At 38.7% G+C, this 24329-nt stretch overlaps 1 protein-coding gene across 18 annotated transcripts in view; it reads left to right on the top strand.

Annotated features, from left to right (window-relative positions):
- The window catches only part of LOC127646859 (disks large homolog 1-like), a 258238-nt gene that overhangs the window by 133025 nt on the left and 100884 nt on the right, over positions 1 to 24329 (top strand). For 6 of the 18 annotated variants that reach the window (XM_052130775.1, XM_052130779.1, XM_052130778.1 and 3 more), the window contains one exon: positions 23185 to 23250. In XM_052130775.1, coding sequence (XP_051986735.1) covers positions 23185 to 23250 — 66 coding nt within the window. Of the gene's footprint in view, positions 1 to 22630; positions 22730 to 22868; positions 23017 to 23184; positions 23251 to 24329 lie in introns of those variants that run through there. The other 12 variants (XM_052130771.1, XM_052130777.1, XM_052130776.1 and 9 more) reach the window with 6 other exon arrangements.

The raw sequence follows: 24329 nt of genomic DNA, 5'->3' as shown, positions 1-24329 counted from the left end.
GAGGCGCGCGAGGGATAAAGGCGGCCGGTGACGATGGTTCGAGAGAGAGAGAATTATGGGCATGTCCGTCGTGTGTGTTTGTTTATGTGTCTTGGTTTAAGTTTTCATTAAATTATCATTTATATTGACAAGCCGGTTCTCGCCTCCTCCTTGCCCATCCTTGAGCTATTTTACAGTTACCTAGTGTTGCAGTTTGTTGTCGCTGTTGAATAGCAGAAGAGAAGCACTGAGGCAAGGCTCTCGTCCTTTGGATTTTTCCGTCAAAACCGACCCGCTCCCTTCACATGAAAATCAGTCTACAGGCTTTAATAGGCAATCTAGGAAGTCCAGGAAGGGCAAATGTTTTACGTTGCATTACAATCCGTTCACACATTGGCAAAAAAAAGGTGAATATTACATGAAAATTGTTACATACTGCCCCTTTAGGAAAATGTTTGCCACTTGTGTCACCAAATGTAATCACAAAGTAATGATTGTTTCCAAACATATGGAAGCCCACAGAGACCATGCATTATTATTCATTTTCTATCTTGTTTGTCTGATGTCCTGACTTTTTTATGGCCTTTGTGGGCTTCCGTAAGTTTGGAAACTATAATAATTTTTTTCTCCTTTCTTCTGCTTTTATTTTCAGCAAACTTAACATGTATATATTTGTATGAACATAAAAAGATTCAACAACTAAGACATAAACTGAACAAGTTTCACAGACATGTGACTAACAGAAATGGAATTATGTGTCCCTGAACAAAGGGGGGTCGAAATCAAAAGTAACAGTCGGTTTCCGGTGTGGCCACCAGCTGCATTAAGTACTGCAGTGCATCTCCTCCTCATGGACTGCACCAGCTTGCCAGTTCTTGCTGTGAGTACCCCACTCTTCCACCAAGTTCCCGGACATTTCTGGGGGGAATGGCTCTAGCCCTCACCCTCCAATCCAACAGGTCCCAGACGTGCACAATGGGATTGAGATCCGGGCAGAACACTGACATTCCTGTCATGCAGGAAATCATGCACAGAACGAGCAGTATGGATGGTAGCATTGTCATGCTGGAGGGTCATGTCAGGATGAGCCTGCAGGAAGGGTACCATATGAGGGAGGAGGATGTCTTCCCTGTAACGCACAGCGTTGAGATTGTCTGCAGTGACAACAAGCTCAGTCCGCTGATGCTGTGACACACCGCCCGACCATGACGGACCCTCCACCTCCAAATCAATCCCGCTCCAGAGTACAGGCTTCTGTGTAACGCTCAATCCTTCGCTGATAAACAGGAGTCCGACCATCACCCCTGGTGAGAAAAAAACAAAACTCGTCAATGAAGAGCACTTTTTGCCAGTCCTGTCTGGTCCAGCGAAGGTGGGTTTGTGCCCATTGGTGACCATTGTTGCTAGTGATGTCTGGTAAGAACCTGCCTTACAACATGCCTACAAGCCCTCAGTCCAGCCTCTATCAGCCTATTGCGGACAGTCTGAGCATTGATGGAGGGATTGTGCATTCCTGTTGTAACTCAGGCAGTTGTTGTTGCCATCCTGTACCTGTCCCACAGGTGTGATATTTGGATGTACCGATCCTGTGCAGGTGTTGTTACACGTGGTCTGCCACTGTGAGGATGATCAGCTTTCCTTCCTGTCTCCCTGTAGCACTCTCTTAGGTGTCCCACTGTACGGACATTGCAGTTTATTACCCTGGCTACATCTGCAGTCTGCATGCCTCCATGCAGCATGCCTAAGGCACATTCACACAGAGGAGCAGGGACCCTCTGCATCTTTCTTTTGGTGTTTATCAGAGTCAGTAGAAAGTTCTCTTTAGTGTCCTATGTTTTTATAACTGTGACCTTAATTGCCTACAGTCTGTAAGCTGTTAGGGCCCTATTTTAACGATCTGAAACGCAAGTATCAAGCACGAAGCGCAAGTAACTTTGTGGGCGGGTCTTGGGCGCTGTTGCTATTTTACCGGTGGGATTAATGACTCTTGCGCCCGACGCAAGTTTAAAAGGGTTTGGTCTGAAATAGCTTCATTATTTATAGGTGTGGTTTGGGCGTAACGTGAAATAAACCAATCAGAGCGTCATCCAACATACCCTTTAAGAGCAGGTGCGCATGTTGCATGGTGGATTGTTATTATTATGGCGGATTTACCAGGCGCGTGCCAGGAGCGGTTCACAGCCGAGGAGACCGACGTTCTTGTCAGGGCAGTGAAAGACAGAGAAGTGACGTTGTATGGGGATTGGACCCACCCAAATCAGCATCGGTTAAACAGGCATGGGAGGAAATAGCCACAATTGTTTCATCAGCTGGCATCCCCAGGACATCGCACCAGTGCTGCAAGTGCTACAACGACATCAGAAGACGGGGGAAGTCCAAGCTTGCTAGCAACAATCGGACACACCGTATAACGGGAGGTGAATCTGCCTCTACTCAGGACCTGACGCCAGCAGAGGACATTGCCGCGTCCACCCTTACCGCTGAAAGCGTTGAAGGGTTTGGGGGCTTTCAAATCAGCACCCAACCAAGCAAATGCAAGCAACCCTCAAGTGTCCAATCCCGCCGTGGTGCTTGCGGATTGGGATTGGGAAGCTCAATTAAACTGGTAAGTTAAAGAGTAAGGTTTTTAATGTACTTACATTATGGTAAAGGTGATTTCGCAGTCTTCAGATTTTTTTTTTCCTGGTTCTTGATGGACAAACTAATTTGTCAGATGTCCTTATATACATATGTGTCTTGCCACTATTGGGGAAACAGGTCTGATCCGTCATTACTACAATTAGCCTGAAAAATTTGGGTAAATGTGTAAGCTAGATTTAGGCCTACATTTTTTTACATCTTCATGGACACCACAATGATTTCCCTCATGTGTTAATATTTTTCCTTGTTATAATGTATGATTTGCAAAAATAAAAACTGCTGCATCTGTGTTGATGAGAGAATCAAAGTGTATGCGCGTTGTGCACCCGCTACATTATGGCCAAGCATGCACGCTTAAAATAGCATTATGAACAACGCGCAACGCGCCACTGACTTTAGACTAGATTTTTTTCTGGTCAGTGGCGGAATTGTTTTCTGGAACTGCAAAATAGCACTAGGGAATGTTTGCACCGAAACACGCGCAAAGTTCATTTCCTAGTTTACTGACGTGCGTCTGTGGAGGGAAAAGCCCGCTTTGTGCGGGTGCAAAATAGGAATGATACATGCGTCAGTGTACAAAGTCATTTGTGCCGGGTGCAAGATAGGGCCCTTAGTGTCTAAACTACCATTCCACAGGTGCATGTTCATGATTTGTTTATGGTTCATTGGACTAGCATGGAAAACATTGTTTAAACCCTTTAAAATAAAGAACTGTAAAGATATTTGGATTTTTACAACATTATCTTTAAAATACAGTGTCCTGAAAAAGAGACGTTTATTTTTTTTTTTGCTGAGTTTATTATATTGCATTGATATATTTTACATGTTTATTGTTTATATACATACAGTAAATTGTACCATTTACAAGTATTTGCCACTGTAGGGATGTGCACAAAGACTAATTTTAATGACATTTAAACAAAACATTGTGTGTGATAAAACAACAGGCCTTCACTGAATCAACATTAGACATGTTTATTGAAAACAAATGAATGAATAGGCAGTGCAAGACCAATAAGAGCAACCCTGATAGCCTGTTCTAATGAAATTCAGAATAAGAATGAAAGATAGTTTAACCAATTTAGCAGTTGTCATTTAATTTGAAAAGCCTAATTGATGAACTGGCAGGGTAAAAGTAATGTGAAAAATAGGCATACTTAGCCAATAATAGCCATATTCTTGTCTTCAAACTCAGACCAGCCTATAATAGCCATATACTAGGCTTCAAACTCAGTCCATACATTTTTGATGATCGAAAAGAACATGTTAACATAGTTCAGTTAATGACGTGACCAGACTCACCTATTATGATTATGCTGCACTTGAAAAAGCCTGCTTGGCTAGAATAGAATTTGCAGGAATGCACAGGTTTAAAGAGGCCTTATGTGTAAAACATCTATTGCAACTGGCAAGCCTAAGTTTCGGAAATCCGCTTTCAGCACCACTGAAGAAGTGATGCCCATAGCTACTTTGCTCATCTTGCGAAAGGACATTTTCAGCACGCGCCACGAGTGAAATAGGTAATAACACATGCAGCCGGATGTGAAATGAAAATTTGTATTCATCTGTACCAGATATTATTTTTTTAATAATTTAAAAGGTAACATGAACATGACTGTATTTTGAGTTTACATAAAAAATATAAAGTAAGACGGAAATGCCGACGACTAGTAATTTCAGTGCCGACTGGCAGCAGCAGTACCGTTTAGTCAACTAGTCCTTGCAGATCTCTAGTATTTAAATTGATTTGTGGAACTTGTGCTAAAATGGTACAGCCGCTTTTAGAATACCAGCTGTTCATCTAGAGCTGTCAGTTTAGCACACATAAACAATAACTTTATTGTGTTTTAGAGTTTTTTTGTTGTTGTTGTTTATTATCAACAACTGAGTGTAATTAAAAGACACATTATTTAATGACAGATGGATTGTGTTGATCTCGTCTTTGGACGAACATTATACTGAATGAGTCAAACCAAACTTTTACTCTCAACGTGCAGTGAAAGTATCTCTGTGCTGAACTTCTTCACCAGTATACTACTCAATAACTGTTGAGTGAAATCTAAACATTTACCATCCAGTGGCTAATCACAGATATTTTAGTCTATATATAATGCAAAATTTGACCACATATGTGAGCGATTTATTCACGTTGTAGAAGGTAGCCACATAAAGATCGATATTGAGATCCACTAACCATTGCATTCAGCTTTTCTGGTTGAAGGAAGTGACATTTCAAATGTATGTGGCGTGTTGAGTTCAATAATGTACATAGTCACACAATCATTTGGATAGTCCTAGTTTTCTGCATTTCATAATGCATGTTGTTCTTCGTGTAGTTCTCTATATAGTACGACACTGTAGCTTCGAAGCCAAATCGTTTCTCATCAGAAAAGCAGTGAATGAGAGGAATATAATTACTGACTGTCTCCTGTTGTGGTTTAGACTGTGTTGAAGCTCGAGAAATTATGTTTTTAAGTTCTTGAGATGCATTTATAGCCCTGTAGTGGCTTTACATAGGCATATCATATAAAAAAGATGTGATATCTAAGATGTAAAAGCATCTTAATGGATTCTATTGAGTGTACTGTAAGGAGGAGACCTATTTAAAAATAATCTAACTTGGGCTGTCAATCACTTTGATTAATTACATCACATTGATTAATCAAATTAATTGCACTTTATCACATATTCCAATATTTGCTGAGAGAAGTGTCCAAATTAAGAACATTTTGGCACACAATTAGATCATCGAATTAACATTACAAAAACGTTGCTTGAGAAGTCAATAAATTGTTTTATTACTACATTATTAAACATACAGCAATCCATTTTGATATTGAATTTGTCAATCTGTCCAAAGTAGACTTGGTTCTACTTAGTCTGTCCATACAGAATATTTTCTTGTGTTCCGTCTGTGCTATTTTGTACACATGCAGACAGTAGGCTTGGGATCGATGTCTTTTTCACGCAAGATTTTCTCGATTAATTATTAATGTGTATATATATCAAATATATATATTTTTTCAGATATAAATAGGACTGCTCATTGCACTAGTCTTTGTCTTTTCAAACACATTTCTCAACACCACTTTTGTAAAATGTGAGCGGAAGGGTAAATGAAAGTGGGTCGCGCACCTGACGCGTCTTGCAGATGGCCTGGTGCTTTCTAAAATTCTAAACAATTATTTTCGACAAAGTTATGCACACACTGCCAATGATGAGTGTTAAAAAGTCTGCAGTACCACAGATTGCAGCTCTCATAGTTTTCCATTAATTTCGACCCAGATCATTATCAAAGAACAAAGATGATTTACTCTAGCCATCAATGGATGATATATTGTATTGTATTGCTCATAAGCAGTGGCATGTCTGGTGCCACACATTTTTTCTGTCAAATGAAAACAATCTTGAACTGAGATGACTTCAGTAAAAAATATTCATTTATTCATCAGATGCATTCCTTGAACATGTTAGCTTGGCATTCCCCACTGAATTTTATCCTGACTTCAAAAAAACATTCCAAATTGATACTGGCATTGTCTATGGGCACCGCAAATTCCTGCAAATTCCTGTTATTGCTTAATTATAAAAATGTTGTGAATAGACCTACTGATTGTAGCTTTTCGAAATATCTGTTTGTTTAGCATCTTGTTTTGACACGAATGTTGTACAGGAGGCAGCATGAACTGTAATATCTCTTATATGCAATGCATGGCTCATTGTTTGGAAGAATAGTTGTGGTGAGAAAAGTCATGCAAAGTAACGTAATGCTTTACTTTCCATTTAAAAGTACCTTTTTAAATAACTTAGTTATGTTTTTAAGTGAGTAATGCAATATACTAATGAGTTACTTTTAAAAGTTACCAAACACTGCCCTTGAATGAGTCTGTGCCTCACATGGGCAACCCCAGTCAAGAAATTCTGGACACCACTGATCATAAATACCCAAAAGATATTAAATACACTCTCTTTCCTTCTGTCTTCTTCTTTGTGTTTTTTTTTATGTGCTCATTAGATTCAAAGAAGTCAGAAGCAGGGCAGGGGGGAATGTGATGTCTATCAAGTTCTTGTATCAGTGAAAGAGCACACTAGCAATTTCCATGAACAGCAGTAATCTTTGATTAGTAATGCAAGCTTGTAACATAAGCTGTTGGCCTAAGTCAAGCCTTTGGCTAAACCTGAACACTAGTAGTGCTGAATTGGATTTTACAACACAAGGATGCGCATTAGGCTTGTTATGGGTGTTACAGATCAGGGATATAAGTTATTATATACAATTTGTATTAACATGTAATCACTAGTGATTTAGATATGTAGCATATACTCTTGCCCTTTTCAGTCCAGTCATTGTTTCCAGTTGTGCATTTGGATTTCCTATAGAATTTAGCTAATCTTTAAAGCTAATGTGTGTCATTTTTGTTGTTAAAATATTTCTCATATCCTGGTTCACCTAAAAATTAAAATTCTGTCCTAATTTACTCAACCTCAAATTAGTTTGCAATGGCACACATTTTCATGTTTCATGTTTTTTGACAGAGGAGGGGAAACCTGTTTGAAAACAGTCATTATTTGCCATTTCCCTAAACACTATGGAACTGCAGGAAAATGACACCCTGCATGATGATAACGTTGATTTGCTGAAGAAACAACAAGAACGGGCACAGTCTAAGCCCTTCACTAGTGACTAAAAGTGGTGTAACGGTTCACTCATCTCACGATTCTGTTTGGTTCACAATACTGTACTCACTGTTTGGTCCGTTTCACGATTCTTTAAACTAAGCCGGAATCAAGGAAAGTTAGATTGAAGTTGTTATTATTATTACTACCTTATAGACATAAGCAAAACAGTTTGTTTCCTTAAAAATCTAGCCAAAAGTACTGTACTTAAAATTGCTACATGATCCATCAGAGATGTACTGGGACTAAAATCAGCCCAGAACAGGGCAATGGTGACACCAAATGGAAATATTAGCTAATAATTCTTTTTACTGAAAATACGGAATTATGTACAATACGTATGCTGCTTACACACTGTCACTGATTACAAACATTTAAAATATTTTACATTAAAATTGTATTTTTCTATAATAGTATTTTCTCTGATTACACCTAAATATTATTTTCAATACATATTTAATGGAAGTGCATGCTTAGCCAGTTAAATAATAATAATTTACTGATGAAATAAAATTAGACATGGCATTTGACATTAGGATTATATTCCTCCGTTGCATTATTATACATAATATTCATAATTATATATATATATATATATATATATATATATATATATATATATATATATATATATATATATATATATATATATATATATAGTAAATTCATATGGCACTATCAATAAACCAGTGGTGTAGTGGTGTCTGAAGATGTGGGCATAATGTGAATTTATGAAGGACCCCCTTAATGAAATGTTCCTTTTATTAGGCTACAATGAAAATTGTTGATACTTTATATTACTTTAATTCATAAACTAATACATACTTAATAGGTAATAAAAGATTATGCATTGTATAACTAGTATGAGTGTAGTAATGCTCACGTTAACACGTTATTTAGAATTGCATAAGTACAATTGTAATTTATGTATTTACCTTTAGCAGGGAAATAAATTTACAGCGAAAATTATGGTTACTCCAGGGTTGTTCCCCTTACAGAAAAGGAAAATATGATTGTTAGCAAATATCCAATCACGTGTGAAATGAACGTTCTGACTCTGTTTTGCCAGTGCATTAAATTGCGTTCCAGCCTCCTGCTGCTCCGTGCGTGTTTAGAGAGAAGCCCTTTACACTTTTTTAAATAAAATAAAGAACACAATTCACTCACCGGTACTGTGGCATCGCATTAGTAGATTAAAAGTTCCAAGTCAAAAGCCAAGTCATTGTTCTGGCGGCCATCCGTATCATCACTTATTTTAGGTGGGTATACGCAAAATCCTAAAAATGTTACCGATTTCCATTTGTTTGACAGCCTAACATAGGTGTAGGACGTTGCGTGTATTGGATAGAAAAACGCTTAAATAATCCCATATCCACAATGCGCATAGTCACATTGTTGTACCACGATGCATTGTGCTATGATAAGCCGTTACACCCCTAACGATTACCCTTAACTGTGATGTCACAGTCAAAGGCATGACAACTTTTGAATGGCCTTCAATAGATAGACTTTTTGCTCTAACAATGGTGTAGTTATGGCATGTACCAGCAGTGGCTAACTGGCTCTGGTTAGCATGGCTCTTTTTTAGGACAAATAGGTATTCCTGTCCCGAACTTACACCATTGGTTGATCTTGGGAGTTTAATTATCAGACTACTTAATAGGGATGGGAATCATATGGAATTGACCTATTCTGGTTCCTTAAAAAAGATTGTTTTCCCAAAAATTTACCCATTTACCCTCATTGCCATCCCAGATGTTTATGACCAAAAGTTATATAAATAATTTGGTTCTGTTTACTTTTTGTTTTGTTTTTATACAGTTTACTGGTTCTGAATAAGATTCTCAAATCCCAACCCTACTGTTAAAATAAAACAAAGCAATTGAAAGCTCCACTGTGTTTACACCCTTATGGAAGTCAAACTAAATAGCTTATTTATAGTTGTCTCTGCACATTAAGTGGAAATGTGAAAAAGTCCTTTTAACATGGAAAAAAATCACACACTTCACCTTAAATTGCCTTGTGTATTAGTACATGGCACCACACTTGAGGGGTGAATATATATCGATATGGAAGGTTGATGTGTGAAATGGGTGGCCTCTTTTTCTTTCCTTCCCCATGAGCATTAGTGTGTGTATGGAGCCATCTACTGTACAACTGGAGGTGTGTCTGTCTATTTTAAATGTGTATGAAACAATGAAAAACAGCAAAGTTAGTTCATATCAGATGTATTGTCTACATTCTGTAAAAGATACAGCTGCCTGGGGTAAGTTTAAGTTTAACTTGGGGGGCTTCATGCACAAGGTACACTGTAAAAAAATACTGTAAATTTACAGCCAAATTCCTACAGCAATCTACTGTGATTCTTAAATACAGTAGTTTGCTGTTAAAAATGTTGCATTCTGGGAGATCAAGAGCAGGCTCACTGTGAAGTGACTAGTTTTACAGTAAATAGCTGTTCTATGCAAGGCATTAGGGGAAAATGGACATTTAAAATCATGATATCATCTTGGTGAAAGCTATAGTGACATTTTGAAACATATATATATATATATATCATGATGCTTCTGACCAACTCCTCTGTTCTTTATCATCTAACATCAGCCTTCACTTGTCTGTCTAATGAGAAGTCAAATTAAAAAATCAACCTTTGAAGCAATGTACATATTAAATGTACAGATTTGCCAGGATTGAAAAGTGTATTTTTTAAGATAAAAACAAAAAAACAACAACAACCTGCACACAGTAAAATAACGTCTCAGGTTACGACTGTAACCCTAGTTCCCTGAGAAGGGAACGAGACGATGCGTCGATGACGCTTTGGGAACGACTTTGCGCGAACACCCCTTAAGCACGTATGTCAACTAGTCTAATGGAATGAATGAACGCCATGGGCGGGTGACGTCATGACCAGGAAAGGATATAAGCACATCCGTTGCGTTACTCGCGTTAGCTTTTAGAGCCGAAGAAAAGTCGATCGCAGGGATGCAGGAAGTATGGCAGGGCGACGCATCGTCTCGTTCCCTTCTCAGGGAACTAGGGTTACAGTCGTAACCTGAGACGTTCCCTTACGAGGGAACTCGCGATGCGTCGATGACGCTTTGGGAACGATAATACCCAATACGCCATAATTACAAAATGCCAGATGATAAAAACTGTCGGCAAATCAGTAAAAAGCACCTGGGATCCTGGGGCAACTTCCAGGTCCAGGCTATAAAACCCCACAAAAGTTAGCGGCGAGGACCAACCTGCCGCATCAGAAACCTCCTGAAGGGAAACTCCTGATATGAGGGCTTTAGAGGCCGCCATACTTTGAGTAGAGTGAGCTCTGATCACCGAAGGGCACGGCTGGCCAGAGGACTCATATGCAAGAGAAATAGCCTCAACTATCCACTTACTGATTAGATCTTCTCCACGGGGCAGCCCTGTGGACATAAGAGATTCAGTTTTTCCTGGTCCGAAGATGTAAACGGAGGAGGACAGAATGCCTGCAGTACAATAGGCCTTGGAATATTGGTTGCCACCCTAGTTCGATCCACAGGCCTCAGCCTCAAGGTGCCACGAAGGAAACGAATAATCAGGGGGTCTCGACCCAAAAATGTCCTACCCACAGGGGCGTGGAAGGCCGCAATGGCCGCCACGTAAACCTTTAAGGTAGAAGGACATGAACCTGATGTAAAGCGATACTGGAGAAACTCAAGTACTGTGTTGACTGAACAGTTAACTGGATCTCGCTGATGCTGGTGACACCAAGGCGTGAAAAACTTTCCACTTAAGTGTATATAATTTCCTCGTGGCTGGAGCTCTGGAGCTAAGAATGGTCTCACCGACCTCAGTCGAGAGACCACTCTCTAAAAGTTGGGCCCCCTCAGAGGCCAAACCCATAGGTTCCAAATCTCCGGTCGGGGGTGAAATATTGTGCCCCCTGCCTGAGACAGAAGGTCTCTCCTGACGGGTACCTCGAAAAGAGGGTCGTCGAGGAGATGAATTAGGTCCATAAACCAAATTCGACTCGGCCAGCGTGGAGCTACTAATAATAGACTTACTCCGTCCTGGCGGACTCTCTCCAGAACTCCTGGGAGCAGAGCAACAGGGGGAAATGCGTACAGACGTAGCCTCGGCCACGTCTGTACCATAGCGTCCAACCCCAAGGGGGCTGGTTGCGTGAGGGAGAACCAAAGTGGACAGTGCGTCGTAAGCTGAGACGCAAACAGATCCACTTCTGCTTGGCCGTAAAATTCCCAAATGAGCTCCACCGCCTAGGGGTGGAGTCTCCATTCCCCTGTCAGCACCTGCCTCGACAGGGTGTCTGCTCCTATTTTCTGGTACCCTGGGATATACACTGCCCTCAGGGAGAGTATTTTACCCAGGGACCACAAGAGGATCTGGTGCGCCAGTTTGCAGAGTGGACGCGAGCGCAGACCCCCCTGTCGATTTAAATAAGAGTCCACCGATGTGTTGTCTGTACGGACAAGCACATGATGGCCCCTCAGATCTGGGAGGAAATGTCTCAACGCATTGAAGACAGCCATCATCTCCAGGCAATCCATGAGAGATAATGGTTCCTCCACAGACCCTGAGCTGAGCGGCCTTCCATTACCGCTCCCCAGCCGGTGAGAGAAACGTCTGTCGAGATAGCAACTCGATGGCAAAGAGCTCCCAACACCGGACCCTGGGACAGGAACCAATGTTTCCTCCATATAATCAAGGCGCGGATGCACCGCCGAGTGATCTTGAACATACGAAGTGGGTTCCCCCTCGGGGAGAACCCTCTGGTCCTGAGCCACCACTGCAAAGGTCTCATGTACAGCAGGCCAAAGGGGATCACATTGGACGCTGCTGCCGTGAGGCCTAACAGTCTCTCGAACTGTTTCACAGTGCGTGACTGGCCTAGCTTCAACTCTTTTGTGGCTGTGATGATAGCAGCTACACGAACGGGCGATAGTGTGGCCCGCATCGTGACTGAATCCCATACCACACCAAGGAAAGTGGTTCTCTGTAATGGAGAAAGCACACTCTTCTTGGCATTGAGTCTCAACCCCAATTTCTTCGTATGAGCGAGAACGACATCTCGATGCCGAACCTCTGACTGCTCTGATTCCGCCAGAATCAGCCAGTCGTCGATGTAGTTCAGAATGCGTACGCCCTGCAGCCTGGCGTTCATTCATTCCATTGGACTAGTTGACATACGTGCTTCAGGGGTGTTCACGCAAAGGCGTTCCCAAAGCGTCATCGACGCATCACGAGTTCCCTCGTAAGGGAACAGCATAGCACTGCATTGTGGGTAATAATGGTGAAATACCCATAAGCCTTTGCGCTTGAATAAGTATTCATGCTTTGGGAATGCATTGGGGCTACAAAAATTAAAAACAAACAAAAAAACATGTACAAAAGTTTTTATTCAGACTTAGAATAGAAGTCTTAGTTTAATTAGTGTTGTTGTTTTGTTATCAATAGTTGTATTTTTTTTTTTTTTTTTTTAAGTCAACATTATGGTGATTAGTGTTCTCTTGAGCACCTTGGACCTGCTTTATTATTATTATATTATGTTCTTCCGGCCATTATTTTTTTTTTAAAGTAAATCATGAGTTGATGCACTGTGATAGACAAAACGTAAGGTCAGACTGAATATCTGATCCTACCTCGCAAACGGCATTAAACGTGTCAATAGTGATGCATTACACATAAAAACATAAAAGCAAAAACAGTAAAGGATATTTCAGCAAAATTACATCAGCAAACTGAGTGTTTGATATTTTTGATGAACTTAAAGCATAACTCGAGTTGTTAACAAGACACACAGAAATCAACTCTTGGCATACAAAACGCAACAATGGTGACAATTAACAAACATACTTTTACATAAAAAAGTAAAAGCTGAACAAGTAACTTAGACTGCAACTTAATAAACCAGTAAATAGTAAAAAATGTAAGTAAATTCTTCATGCCGCAGTGCATGCTGGGAACACAATTTCAACAACAGTAGACAGTAAGTAATTTAACAGCATTATGCAGCTAAATTGCAGTTGTATACTGTAGCTGTCAAAAACAGTAACTTGCTTTTGATTTCAAGAACGGTAACAAACCGTATTTGTACAGTATAATGCTGGCAACCACAGCTTTTGCTCCTTGTACAGTACACTTTTTTTTTATAGTGTACTGTACAAGGACTTCTTACCACAATAGTGGGACAATATAGCCCCTACCTGTTTCTTTTCTTTTTTTGTATTTTTATTTTTTGTATTTTCTGCTTTATCAACTTAATAAGATATGTTTCATTGTTTAATATGTTTCCCCTAATGATATATTGGAAACCAAATCTCTATATCCATAATATGGTACAGTTGTGGGTGTCTTAGCCCATTTTCTCCTATTGTTTTTTTGTTTGATTTTTTGTAAGTTAAAAAAAAGTATATATATGTAGTGTCCATTCTTTGGCTGTATAGATGTTTAAAAATGCCTCAAGTACAAGCTTTCTTTCTTTTTCTTGCATCTTTTCTCACTTTGTCCTTCTCTCACAACCCTCAGGCCCATAAGAAACAGGACAGAGTACATTTAAGGGTGCAGTGAACAGGAAACATTACATTCACAATTGGCCAATCCTAATGCAGAACTAGATTGTCTCTCATTTCTATTCACATACACTTCAGCCCCTGCAGCATCTCTTTTATTTAACTGGACAAAATGGGAACACAAAAATTTAGGATCACTGTATTAATGGTAGTAGGATTAAATGTATAGTTCACCCAAAAATGAAAATTCTGTCATCATATACTCACCCTCATGTTGTTTTAAACCCATATTAATTTCTTTCTACATGAAATACAAATGGAGAAATTTTGAAAAATGTACTGGTAATTTTTCCACGCAGGTGCAATGAATGGGGAATGGAGCTTTTAAAGGATGCAAAAGCACCATAACATTCTTAAAAGTAGTTCAAATGATGCATGCTTTATATACAGTATATATATAAGTCTTCTGAAGGCATGTGATACCTTTCTGTAAGGAACAGACACAAATTAAAGCTGTTATTCACCAATAATCTTCCCCACCATTTGCCTGGATACTTTTATGATTTATGGTGCTTTTGCATAATTTGTGAAGCTCAAAAGCTCCTTTACTCATTTTTTGAAATTGCATTGGAAAACAAACAAGCAGTACATTCCTCAAAGTTTATCCTTTTGTTTCCTGTTTCTTATAGAAAGTTTCTATAAGAAACAGGTTCTTTAAACTACGCCTGATAGTCTGAAATCTAACAATATGCATATGGTTGGCAGCACATTTGATTACTCAAGCGATTGAAAGATTACCCTTTTCTATTAACCACATATAACCTACAGCATGTTTAAAAGGAAGTTTTGTTGAACCCTTTGGGCTTAAATGAACGACCAGTATCCAGCAGTCAGCACAGAGGATCGGACACATGCACGGTACCCTGACCCGCACGGTGCACCCCACGGAGGCAGCCACCCAGGCATCTTGCCGGTGGTGGCACGAGGCACCCACACAGACAAGTGGGCACCATGAACTCCCCCCCCCCCTCCACCACCAACAACTTATGTTTAGCGGGTTTCACCCAGGACACCATACAAGCTAGAACCACTGCAGCACTGGACTGTGTGTAAAGGATCTTTGGGTGCAGGTTCAAGTGGAGATTAGTTGTGTATAGTAGTTGTAAATTAAGGTCAACACAAGGATCTGCTGCTAACCCGCATGTCCTCCACCATCATTTGCTCTAATATACTGTACGGGCCCATTCGCTTGCCCGTCTGCTAAGCATATAATAGAGATTGAGTTTATCCGCTGTGTCCCATCACTTTGTGACTCGTGTTAATGCTTTGAAAAATGACTCAGACTACAAAAATCCCTGTGAATCATAAATGTAGAGTGTAAATCTGGTGTTGTCCGAGGAGTGAAGCACAGACTGTCCTGAGCAAGCATCGGATGCCAAAGTTGAAATCAAGAATAGAGCATTGATTATTCATGCCTGCAGAAGAGACTATGTGCTGTCATGTGCAGTGCCCATTGGAGCTCATTAATTGGCGAGTGCGGGGGGATGAGAGCGAGTGAGGCAGAGAGAGAGAGAGAAAAAGAGAGACAGACAGTGAGAGCATTTTGGCAGAAGAGTGGAGCCAGGGGAAAATGACTGGATTTACGACCACGGTGTGTACTTTCTCCTTCCAGATTGCTCAGCAAAGTAAGTGCTAATCACTTTTCAAGCTGCATTCTCCAACTTTTCAGGCATCAGCCTGCTTGGAAAAGTAATGACCACCTACTGCTACAACCATGAATACTGCTGTGGTGCTTACGTGGATTGTCGAAACAGGGTTCCTGAGGTGGTCAACTGCAACCATTCCAAAATACACCAGAGGGTCGGACACGTACACAGTACCCTGACCCGCACGTCGAAGCAGTTGCAACAACAGCCGCAATTCCATCACCATTTCCACCATCATTTGCATCAGCAGCAGCAGCAGAATCTGCACCAGCCACACCAGCCCCACCTGTCTTCACCAACCTTGCTTAACCTCCAGCAAATTCCTCTGGGGTCCAACAGGCAGTACAGTTCTTGCACTCTCCCTGTCCTCACCAAGAGCAGAGGCAAGTTCATCAACCTGAGGGACAGTGTCAAAAAGAGCCCTACCAAAAGCACAGCTAAAGTCAGAGCCTCTTCCAGTGGCTTGGGGCTTGGCAATTCTTGGGGCACATTTTCAATGGATAAGGTATGTGTCCTGAGACCAAGTGTCATTGAGTGCTGGCAGAGTAGTGCTCTTTGGTCGGTAGTTGGGGCTGGTGTTTGGAGGTATATGACCCTCTGATTTTATGATAATTTTGAGTTTTATTGAACATTCCATGATGTTCATTAGAAGCAAGTATTATATTGTGTTGATGTAGTTGTTTGCAATGAACTTGTGGACATGATATTATCGGAGTTGTAAGCTAAGGTATAGTAGTGACTGAAGAGGTGGGCACACTGTGATTTTATCTAGGACCCACCCCCACCATCAAAAAATAAATAACACACCCGGTCTCAGAAAATCATATATTTAAACTTAAATAAAAGTTGTAAATAAAAGAAAATGGTATATTTCAATACATAAATAAATAATAATAACAATTTATGGGCCGTTGTAATCAGTATCATTTGAACTTACAAAATGTATGTCAGGGTAAGGTGTACAGTACACTACTAAAGCTTGATATTAAATATCTATTTAAATGAATAGGTTTTATTAACTGTTCTTTTAATTAACAGTAAAACAGGCTTTATACGTTAATTAATAAACTAATACAAACATAACCTTATACAAAATAAACTGTTAAGCATTGTATAGGTATTGACTGAGTGTAGCAATGTTCATGTTAACACGTATCATATATTGCTACTTATATCTTATCATATATTACTTATTATCTTATTAGGCTATTTGTTTTATTTGTGTACAAAAATGTTATTTTCTGTGTATAGTTAAATAGCTTTCCTATTAAGAAATATAAATTAAGACGATTTTATATCACAAGGTAAAATAATGTACCACTGACAGCAGTAAAAAAACAGGACAAAATGACATTTTTAAACAACTTGTCATCTGCAAAGAGCTCTCAATTGGGTGCGTGGTAAGTTGTGCATGGATCGCGGAGAGTAGCATGATCCTCCACATGCTGTGAGTCTCCGGGGTGTCATTCACAGCAAGCCACGTGATAAGATGCATGATTTGACTGTCTCAGAATCTGAGGCAACTGAGACTTGTCCTCCACCACCCAGATTGAGGTGAGTAACCACACCACCACGAGAACCTTCTAAGTAGTGGGAATTGGGTATTCCAAGTTGGGAGAAAAGGGGCTAAGTAAATAAATAAAAAAATATAGAAATAATAATACTACATAGGATAATGCTTTGATTTTTGTCAGGAATGACAACAAGGCTGTGAGGGATAGACATACAGTCTCTTCAATGCATTGTGCAGTTCTTTTAAAGTGTTTTTGGATCATTCCACCAATGAAACATTGCAAATACATCTTTCCAAGAAATGGAAGTAGACAAAAAACTACAATAAAGGAATATTCTGGGTTCAATACAAGTTAAGCTTAAATTGACAGCATTTACGGCATAATATTGATTACTACAAAAATGTAATTTGACTTTTCTTAAAAAAAAAATAGCACAAATCTGGGTTACAGCGAGGCACTTATAATGGAACGAAATGGTGGCCAATTTTTGAACGTTAAAATATTCACTTTTTCAAAAATACAGCCATAAACAATATGCATGTTAACATGATTTTAGTGTGATAAGATCACATATTAACCTTTTCTGTGTAAAGTTATAACAAATTTTACAACTTCGTTGCCATGACTATGTAATGTCAACAAACTGTAAATTTAAACAAATTTACAGCTCAAGTAATACATGAGTTTTAACAGAAGAATTCATGTAAGTGCTTTTATAAAATAAGCTTCACATTTGTGCCTTTTAATCCCTTAAAGATTTGACAAATTCACTTTCGTTGCAAGTGCCTCACTGTAACCTCGATTTTTGCTTTTTTTTGAAGAAAAGGGACAGTCGAAATTATTTTTTGTGGTAATCAACATTATGCCGCAAATGCTATCGATTGAGCTTAACTTGTATTGAACCTGGAATATTTCTTTAAGTCTATCCCTCAAAGCCTTGTTTTCATTCCCTTCAAAAATCAAGGATGGCGCTGCTGTGAATAAAGTCTATAAATATAATAGTAATAGAAGTCAGTAGTGATATTTGCACCACGATGATTCTGAATGCCACTGGACTGTTTTCTGATTCCGGTCTCCATAATAAGCAATGTTAAAAATGACCTAAATGAGTGTTCCAGATGGAGAACAACAACCATGTTAAGTGTTATGTCTTGCACACCCCATGCCGAAGCAGAGCAGAAGCAGAGCAGTAGCAGCGCAGCGTTTTTTTGGTGCCCAGGTTAACATGTTAGAATTTTCACATTGGGAGCAGAAGCAGCACGGCAGTAACACCAGCATCCTGTAAATATGATTTAACAACTTATCAATAGCTTACTCCTGATAACTGTTTTATAAATGTAAATCTGTTTAGAGACACTATTGCTGCCGTTGTAAAAGCACAAGTGTTTCTTGCAGCTAAAGTTGTCCTGACGTACTTCTTTGGTGATACTCACACGCTGCTTCAGCTGGCTGTATGTAACAGGTGTTAGTTGGAGTTACTATGAGTACAGACTCAACTTGTGCAGTTGTTGGCTGTCATAAGTCAAAATAGTTAATATCAACTTAACTAACCATGGGCCATCGCTTCATGTCATCGTCCCACTAGGGTGGGGCACTTTCAAATGACAGTCATCGATATCAGCACTATGGAGCTACATGTTTTTTGTTTTTTGTGCAAATTTATGCTAAACATCACATTATCCACTAAAACATACAGAGATGAGAGTGAAAAAACTGGAGGCTGTAAATAAACTGATGTCTCAGTTTGCTAATCATTTTCATGTACTGAATAAAAATTACTTTTGGACACTATACATTTAGAAGCTTTTGAACAATTAAAGTATCAGTTGTTTTTTATATGAAAGTGAAGTACCTGGGAAAGATTAATATCGAGCCCTGGTGTGATTTAATTTGTTTAAGAAATAGAGCCTTTGTCTTTATTACGTTGTGTTAAAAGTTACTGGTTTGTTTTGTGTTGTTGTTCATTTGAGACACTGGTGGAAGCTTCTGGCTGAACTCTAAGCCAGTCCCTCTGATCAATGCTAATGATTGATTCTAATTTTAACTCGGAGATCACAGGCCATGAATACTGTACCCCTGCCATAATAGCATTTAGTGTGAACAGATTCTTATATAAGTTACATTGGTCAATTTAGCCTGGACAACATCCTTTCATGTGAAACGTTGTGGATGAATGAGTGTTGTCTTTTGTGAATGTGGTAGTGTCACTCTAATATAACCAATAGTATATAATCTCAAGCCTGTGCAACAACCCTGTGTCTGTGGGTTAGTGAAACGGAAACCCTTGCTAATTAGTAGTTGCAGTGATGTGTCTGTTGACTGAGTGAACTGAACTGTTGTAACTGAATACCCGTCTCCTCTGGCTGTGTTGTGGGGACTTAGACAAGCTGCTGTGTTCTTTGTTTGGGAATGCTGACACAGACTGCCTGTGCAGAGGGCCAGGTTCAGCGGATGTGTCCTCAATGACAGCATGGCAAGACTGAATCTTGCTCCTGTAGAGCTGGAATCTGCTGAGCTCCCAGAGATACTGCTTGCGTCAGATCCTCTATCACAACAGTGTACATCATGTACACCATATTTTAACTTCATAAAAAAATGCAAAAACAACAAAACATGTATGTTAATGAACTCTCATATGCATATTCCAGTCTTCTGAAGGCATATGATACACAGAAGAAATAAAAAAAAAAGAATTGAGCAAACTTTAAAAAATCAAGGCAACATGATGCTGTAATATTTTTGAGTTACTGTTTAAAAATTATCCTCAGTAACATTGCTTTGTTGAGTCAATGTGAATTTGTTTGTTCACTAAATGCAAACATTCTTGCTGAGAGAACAACACATTTTTTTTGTTCTAACTATCAATTTGCAACATGAGGTCTTTCATTTTGTCACCATTTCAAATATTTGTATATGAAGTTAATTGCAATCTTTGACTCTGAAGATTAGAATGTCTTGCAAGGCAAGACAGTATGTACAATTGTTGGACGTGGACACACAGTAGACCTCAACCCTTAAGACACAAATCTCAGTAACGGTGACAACCAAAATACCTTTAGTTAAAAGATGAGCTCCTAACATCATCACACAACAATTAACTAAGTCTTTATTTGACTACCATACGTAACATAAAATGATTATCAAATGACAACAGCCTCCTCTCCTACCCAGTGCAGTTTACATTTCAAGTTCAAGGTAATCCACTGTTAAAAATATTTTTTTTTTTAAAACTTCAATAAATTTATGATGTTTCCAAAGATTAATCATGTTAAATAATCATGATCTCAATATTGACCAAAATAATCTTGATTATTATTTTTGCCATAATCGAGCAGCCCTACTTTCTAATAAGTGACACAGGCCTGGCCTATCACAAATATCGTCCTGGTTACTTCCGTAACCTCCATTCCCTGATGGAGGGAACGAGACGTTGTGTCGATGGAGTGACACTAGGGGTCACTCTTTGGAGCCCGAGACACCTCAGATTTTTTAATAAAGGCCAATGGGAATTGGCGAGTGGTATTTGCATGCCACTCCCCCGAACATACGGGTATAAAGGAGCAGGCATGCAAACCGCTCATTCATGAATTTAACACAGCTTCCCATTCACCTATGCTGGATTCCTGACGGCGCATTTCAGTGGCTTTCTCCCCCCTCTGCACTGAGGCACTGCAGCGATTGTCCCTGGGCGATTCGGTAACTGAAAGAACGAAACTGAAAGAGTATATTACCCTCCACTCTCCCCTGAACCCTCGTGGCCAGATGATTGGTTCCTGGATCCGAGGCACGGCTCACCGAGAGCAGTTCGCACGGCAGCTCCTTTATTCCCGTATGTTCAGGGAGTGGCATGCAAATACCACTCGCCAATTCCCATTGGCCTTTTATCAAATATTAGAGGTGTCTCAGGCTCCCAAGGGTGCTTGTTCACTTGTTCAAATTTCTCTCATAGCTTCAGATAGATAGTATAGGTTTTGAATGACAATGTGAAAGAATTTTCATTTTGGGGGGAACTATTCCTTTAATCTCTGAATTCCTTATGCAGTCATACTGGCCACAATCCTAAAGCTAGATCCGCCAATCTCAGAAGTTCCTGTTAGCATGTAAAAGGGTATAATGTTTTTGCTAGGTTGGTAATATTAGCTAGCTACCAACCTAATGTTAGTTAATATGGGAAGTTGTAGTGGTGTAGGGCATAAAACTCAGTAGCCGGAATTATTTGATTACATATGTTGCAATGTTTCATTCGGTGAATAGTCCAAATAATATTTTAGCTTCGAATCAAATGTTGTAATGTTGGGATTTATCGCAGAGTACACACGCATAACCTCACACAACAGAATGTTGATTGCTGAACAGTTGTTGTTGTTTTTTTTTTAGCTCTGTCGAATCTTGAAATGCTGAGTGCTGTTTTTATGTTAACTTAAAGCTTAAGTCCGAAGAAAGTTTACATCATTGTTCGCCCTTAAAGTGAATAAAAATGTGCTTGCTTGCACACATTCTAACATTTACACTGATGGGGATTATATCACACAGTTTTTAATTTATTTTTATAAAAAAAAATATCTATTATTATGATTATGTTGTAATAATATTATTATTAAAGTGTAATAATAATGGTGTATTTTAAATACAATGTAATAATAATGGTGTATTTTAAAGCTTCTTGCTAATAATTCATGCACTCAATATTCTTAACTATTTTCCTATCACATGAAGAACTTGCTTATCGTTTGGGTCCTTTCATTACTGATTTTCTTTTCATTTTTAATCACATCTTTTGTGGTCTAATTGTATGTCTTTATTTGACATAAAAAATTATAGTACTGTAGCTCTGTTCCAAAACTTAGTCAAGTGCCTTGCTGCCTACTGCCTACATAAGGCAGCTGCCTTATAAGGTAGTATGCTAAATGTAATAGAACATCATAAGTGAATTATTTGGACAGGAGGCTTGACTTGACTCACAATTTTAAAGGTTTAACACTGTGTAAATACAAATTTATTTCAATTTTAATTTATACTATGCCATTTTAAGCAATACTTTTTAGTATTGAATAATATATGTTTATTTATAATCCACATTTGTCTTGCTGCATCTTCTCTGCCATCTTGAATTTGTTTTCATTGAGATCATCACAATGCATTGTGGGATTACCTTTGGTATGAAGGATACATACAATGATGCCTTAAAATTCTGCCAAAACAAGGTTTCTTAGGTGAAAGCATCCTAAAATTACCTACCCTTTAAAACAGTTTGGGGGGCATGCATGATGCCTTATAATGCTACCTCTGTAGGAAGCTCACTATGTTTAAGAACAGCAGTTTAAGAACAGCAAAGTGTTTGTAGTTACCTTTGCTAGTAGCAAGTCTAAGAAATTGCATTTAATTTAATGACATGAAGATTACAGAAGAGTTTTAATTTATTGATTTAATTCATTTCAGTCATATTATGATTTTTGTTTATTTTGTGTTATCATGACCGCTCTTTCCTGTTATCCTAGTTTCCTTCCTCACTCTCTCTCTATCTCTCTCTCGCTCTCACTCTCAATTCAGTACTGCTGTGTGCCATCAGCTCTGACCTTTGACCTCCACTGTCATTGTTTAGCAGGCAGATGTCATTCCTTCCTCTGCTCCCATAATCCCTGTGATCCCTATCTCACCCATCCCAGCTGAGACCACTGCCATTCCTGCACTCACGTCACAGGTCTTTTTTTATCTTCATGTTTTTACTCCACCCACCTCAGCAATTGTCCTCTTGAGTTAGAGAGATTACCCAGAAAATACCACGTTACATCGCTGATGCGCACTTGTCCCTCAAAAGCAATTGTGCAAGTGAAACTTGTGTTACATGTTTGCAGAAAGATTATGTGTGTGCGGGTTTGTTATCCCTCTGTATTGCATATTCTGCAGTATGACATGCTGTGTATGGACACAGTCTGTGCTGTTAATCTCTTGCAAATGCCAGTGTAATACTATATCAGCATGCCAAGAGTAAGTGATGCTTTTTATGGTATCTTTTCAGATTTTTTTATTTTATTGGTAACTGTTCATTTTGCTATTTTAAACTACAATAGGTTAAGAACGAAAATGTATGTAATCAGTTATTGTTTGCATCTTGATTCATATCAGCTGAAATATTAATGCATGTTTCTTTTGCAGGCAAGCCCAGCACCGGTGGTGGTGAACACAGAAAGCCTTGACAGCTCACCCTATGTAAGTCCATATGTAAGTGATATGTTTCTTTATGTTCTGCACTTTTTGAAGAGTTTGATTATTACAGAATATTATTCAAATAATATACAATATTAGGTGAGTTTTAACATATAATGACTAGGACTGGGTGATATAGAAAATTAATTGTAAATTATAATACAATATTCAGTATACATTATAACTTGAAAATTATGTATTTGCTATGAAATAGCTTAAAGGGGTATTTTAGTCAGAGGACCCATCATTTCAGCCCAACAGCCATAAAACAATTGCCAAAATAAAATACTGTAAAACGCATTACAAATTCATTTAAAAATAATCAATGCATGCATGTTGTACTAAATGAACACAAGGGAAATTTATATTGAATCATTTTAATTGATATACTCCTATACAACCATTCACATTGAAATTGAATAAACAGCTATTTGTATCTACACATATTTGTTACTAAACATTTTAAATATGAATTTTCAGTGGATATTTTTGAGTGATGACGCACATTTGTTTTTTTCAAATTCTATTCATAAAAACAAAGTTTGATTCAAAATGAAATGAATCAAACTTAACCTAAACAGCATCTTTACTACAGAGGTTTAAATCCGGGACACTAACAAAACATCTGTATTAATGCTCTCATACATGCTAGACAAGTATGTTACTCTTATGACATTTTTTTAGGAAACATAATGGCCAAATAAAAGTGCATTAAAATAATTGCAGTATTAATGAAAACATTATGAGTATTCAAAATATTGCCCAGGCCAAATAATGTTACAAAGGCAGTTGTTTCCCTGCCAAACTGAAAACATTATCTTTGAGGAAAATATGCTCTGTCCTTGTTTTATTGAAAATGAAATGAGTTTTTTCAATACAGTATGCATTTGGATTTGTAATATACAGTACATTATACAATATACCTTTGTCAATATTTAGAAATATAATTTGCATAGTCTTTATTCAGCATTGTGAAGGTCATGGAGGTCTGGCCATTTTTGGATTTTGTGTCTTACATTTTGAAGCTCCTCAAGTTTCCCAGCAATGATGGCTTTACATGTTAAGGAGTTTCCGCATTTTGAAAGCTTTGAATT

The sequence above is a fragment of the Xyrauchen texanus genome, chromosome 7, assembly GCF_025860055.1.
Source record: "Xyrauchen texanus isolate HMW12.3.18 chromosome 7, RBS_HiC_50CHRs, whole genome shotgun sequence".
NCBI classification, from domain to species: domain Eukaryota; kingdom Metazoa; phylum Chordata; class Actinopteri; order Cypriniformes; family Catostomidae; genus Xyrauchen; species Xyrauchen texanus.
The sequence above is the reverse complement of the archived record's forward strand: the minus strand, read 5'-3'. Positions and strand labels throughout refer to the sequence as shown.